This window comes from Phodopus roborovskii, unplaced genomic scaffold (genome assembly GCF_943737965.1).
Source record: "Phodopus roborovskii unplaced genomic scaffold, PHOROB, whole genome shotgun sequence".
In the NCBI taxonomy this organism is placed as follows: domain Eukaryota; kingdom Metazoa; phylum Chordata; class Mammalia; order Rodentia; family Cricetidae; genus Phodopus; species Phodopus roborovskii.
The window spans coordinates 17,582,047-17,586,484 of record NW_026126418.1 but is presented as its reverse complement, the minus strand read 5'-3'; the positions used below and the strand labels follow the sequence as shown (position 1 = coordinate 17,586,484).

At 33.7% G+C, this 4,438-nt stretch overlaps 1 protein-coding gene across 1 annotated transcript; it reads right to left on the bottom strand.

Annotated features, from left to right (window-relative positions):
• Positions 1–1,072: 1,072 nt before the first annotated feature.
• LOC127221957 (olfactory receptor 4A15) lies at positions 1,073–2,017 on the bottom strand. Its single transcript, XM_051183890.1, has one exon. The coding sequence runs from the start codon at positions 2,015–2,017 to the stop codon at positions 1,073–1,075; it is 945 nt and encodes a 314-aa protein (XP_051039847.1).
• Positions 2,018–4,438: the final 2,421 nt, after the last annotated feature.

The window sequence follows — 4,438 nt, the reverse complement described above, 5'->3', positions numbered from 1 at the left end:
AAATTCTTTGACTCCAAAATTTAAGTTCAAGGACAAGTCACTGGGGAAAAGGATTTCTATTTTTGTTTCTACAGAAATGAAAAGATGTGGATTCCTTACAGACTAATGTGGTTTGAGCAAGCCAGACCACCTGAAACAGAGTACCAGGTGATCCTACATTCAAAACAGCTGGACAAAGCAGCCTTACAGACTACAGCCAGGATTTCTGAATCTTCTTCAAGTCCCCCATGACAGCACCCCTTACCAGCAGGAAGTAGTTTGGAAAGAACGACACCCAAATTGCCAAATATTGTCTATAAATGTTTGTTTTCATTTAAATGGACTTGGTTATACAAAATAAAACAATTAAAAAAAGATTTCCATTGTTTCTATATATACCTGGGGTCAAAGTATGACTCTGATGAATATAAGCAGGATATTTTTTTAGGAATTTACCTTCCCCATCTCTGTGACAGCTTTCATGTACCCTGATCTCTGTCATTTTCACATTATTATCCATATGCCAGATTCTAATTCTAATAATTATGAAGTTCCTAATACTCCATACTGTACACTTATCTCATGTATCAATTATCTATACTACTTTTATTTTCTTGACCATTGAATAAACAAAACTTCATGGACAGCTTTCCTTCAATACATATTGAATTTCTGAGCAAGTTGTCTATGATTGATACAGTGTAGATGAACAACTGTAAGTGTTCTTATGACTAACTATATTGGCTAAACCTTTTATAAATTCAGAAAAGGAGGAATGAAGAAATGGTACATATCTATGTGTTTATTAAAGTAAATTTGAAACTCAAAATAAAGTAAATAAAATTAAAGTGGGATTGCAATGAATCTTAAGGTAGCATGATGACACACTCAAAGTATCAAGATTATATAAAACTAGTCACTAAAAAGTGAACGTAATTTACTTTATTAATGTCAATGGATACTTTTGATTAAGACACTAAGTTACCCAAAGAGAACAATAATGAAAACAGTAAAATTTACAACAAAACTGTTGTCTTTGAAAACAAACAAATAAACAAACAAAAAAACCACTAAATACTCTGGATTTCATTTTTCAAGTATGAAATAGCCTACTAACAACTGAGCTGTATGTTTGGCTCCAAAGTTTCCTCATGGCATTTTTCATTTCTGAATTTCTCAGGGTGTAGATTAAGGGATTCAACATTGGAGTTATAAAAGTTAAAACCACAGTCACAGACTTATCAATGGGGAATGTGGAAGTAGGCCTGGCATACAGGAAAATGCAAGGAACAAAGAATAAAACAACCACAGTAATGTGGGACGCACATGTGTACAAAGCTTTGCGCTTCCCTTCCAGACTTTGTGCCCTCAGGGAGTGTAAAATGACCCCATAGGAAACTAGAAGAATTAAGAAAGTGACAGTGCAAATTGCCCCTCCATTAGCTATCATACAGAGTCCAATGAGGTAAGTATTGGTACAAGCTAACTTTAGCAAGGGATACATATCACAAACAAAGCTGTCAATGATGTTTGGGCCACAGAAAGGAAGCTGGTAAATGAAGATAAACTGAATTAATGAATGAATAAAGCCCCCAATCCAGGCCCCCAACAGCATGAGGATACACATGCGCCTGTTCATGATGGTCAAATAATGAAGAGGTTTGCAGATGGCCACATAACGGTCATAGGCCATCACCACCAGAAGAATAACCTCAGCTCCAGCAAATAAATGGTCTATAAACACTTGAATCATACAAGCCTGGAAGGAAATGGTCTTTGTTGCATAGAGCAAGTCAATGATCATTTTGGGAGCAATGGCAGTAGAATAGACAGTGTCTATAAATGACAAATAAGCCAGAAAAAAGTACATAGGAGAGCCCAGGGACTGGCTGGCGATGATGGTCACCATGATGAGCAGATTGCCCATTACTGTCACAATGTAGATGAGCAAGAATGTGACAAACAGAACCTTTTGACCCTCAGGGTTTTGGGTGAGGCCCAGAAGAATGAATTCGGTTACATTGTTCCTCTTTTCCATAAATTCTTCTGAGGATTTTCAATTCACTTAGAGAGTCTGCAATCAAGAGCAAATGATGAATTTGAAATGATCTTAACTCCGTGTCACAATGTGGCAATTTTCTCAATAGTTCTCCTATGCTTGGTTACACAGATAGTTTGGTTCTCCTCCCATGTTGCCCCACTCATTATCAAAACTCCTTCTACAATTATAATAGTGACTCCTCTGGGTTCTGTGCGGCAGATACTTGGGTAATTTATCTCAGAAATGATCCAATGAACACATAATCATAGTTTATACGGTATTCTCATTTCGGGTTAAGTAACATTTATGATACAAATCATAAAGATTTTTGCCAATTTTTAGATAGAGGCTTTCTGATTACACAGTATGAGAACCTAACATCTATAAATCACAGTCATTGTAGTACACAGTTTAATTGTTCTTTAAATACTCATCTCAATTTAATCGAATCTCAAACTTCCTTATATATGTGAGTGAAAAGCAAATGTTAAATTTACTCTATCCATGAAAATTCATTAAAGCAATATTTTTAAAAATACACACATACAAAGTTTAACAGTGTGTATTGTATATTTTACCAAAATCAAAAATATCAAAACATCTACCAAGAACCTGAACATTTAAAAATATCATAAGCACAGTGACTGTTTATTTAATTGTGTTACATTCTCCTAATGAAATTAAAATATATGTTTTACCATAGGTTTTTTTTTCTACCTTAGAACACATTTCTAAATGTAATACATTTGGAGATGTTATTTTAATTGCATTTTTTTTTTCTAGCACTACTCTATAAAGTGAAAAGGGATACATATTGTAACTGATTCTTGGCCCGGGCATGAAACTCTTTTGATATAACTTAAAGGCTTGTTTAAGAATGGTACACAACTCAATCAGAGTAAGTAGAAGCTTCCTGTAAATAAGTTACCTGGATTTTTTCTATTTCATTTTTGGCCACTTGTTTCAAATCCAAATGTCTATTTCACTTTTGGCCACTTGTTTCAAATCCAAATGTCTTTGATTCTAAAAAATAATAACTTAGTTTGAGGAAGAAAAGATGATATTGCAAAAGTATCAACCCAGGTATAATGGCAACGACAGGATGATAGCACACACAGTCACTGAGACTTAAAATCTTACACAGATATATGACTCCTTTAGCTTGCACTTTAAATAACTATTATTTGCATTTTATAAGGCACTTTAGTTTAAAGTAATGGTTTTACTTACATTTGATGTCAAAAACAAACAGTAGAAGTACTAGCTGTGTCATCTCATATGAACACTGTTATCAGAATACATAAAGCAAGTTTAAAGCTTCTCTCTTTACTTGAAAATTAGACTTTTATAATACACTTAGTCCAATGTGCATAGTACTAGATAATCTTAAAATTAGACTTTGTTTTGCATTACTGTGGCATTTGCATGCCTGTATCAATGTGAATCATGTCTAGTAAGTACTGGTTTTTATTTTATATTCTGAGACAGCATTAATTCCCAAAGCAAATGATTCTGTAAGGAAAAGGGATTTAATGATGAACCTCAAAATATTTCACTGAATTGTTCAAACTCTCCCCAAAGCACTTGCTCCAAATTAAATTATCAAAGGGTTCATGCCCGAGGGAACTGGTGTCTTCTACATACTACTTCCAATTGAGTTTATATGTTCAGAGATATACCTGGACAGTTATATCAGGGTAATCCAGCAGAAGAAAACAGAAACCTAATATGAATTAACAAATTATCTATCAAAGCAAAAATATTAGGTTGGATGAATAAAAACCAATTTCTCATTCAACTTGGATTTGAAAATTGACATCCAGAAGGCACTGACATTAAATAAGAAAAAGTCTAAGGTTTTCTATAAAAATGAATTTACTTAAAAAGAATATGTATCACAAATCATCACTTATCAACTTACTAAACATTTGGATACAACTTGCACGTCAAATCCAACATTTTGAAAAATATATAATATGTTCTAAAATATTTGATCCATAGTTTTCACATTTTTGTAACTACATGGAAGCTTAGGAAACCTCCATTTGTCAATTTATACACTCTAAGCTATACAATACAAAAAAGTATATAATGCACATGGGCAATATATGTAGTACATCAAAGATGCTGAGATTATTTGTAGAATTCTAATTACTTTTATACAAAGAAACAACATCACCTAGAAAAGGGTGATAGAAGCTAGAAGAGATCAGACAAGAAGGAAGTCAAAATTCAGAGGAAGTGGAATATTGCCAGAAATCCTCACAAAAGAATAGCCACACTAATTCTTCCTTTTCAAATTATTCTCTCATAAATTATATCAGAACCCCAATTCCCCTCCTTATACTCTTCTCAGACCTCTTGTACCTCCTTTCTTCCCCAAATCTCCCCTCCTTCATTACCCTTCACAAAGGCACA

Excerpts from the sequence above, each read along its gene's own strand:
- LOC127221957 (XM_051183890.1), bottom strand. The coding sequence starts at position 2,017 with ATGGAAAAGAGGAACAATGTAACCGAATTCATTCTTCTGGGCCTCACC.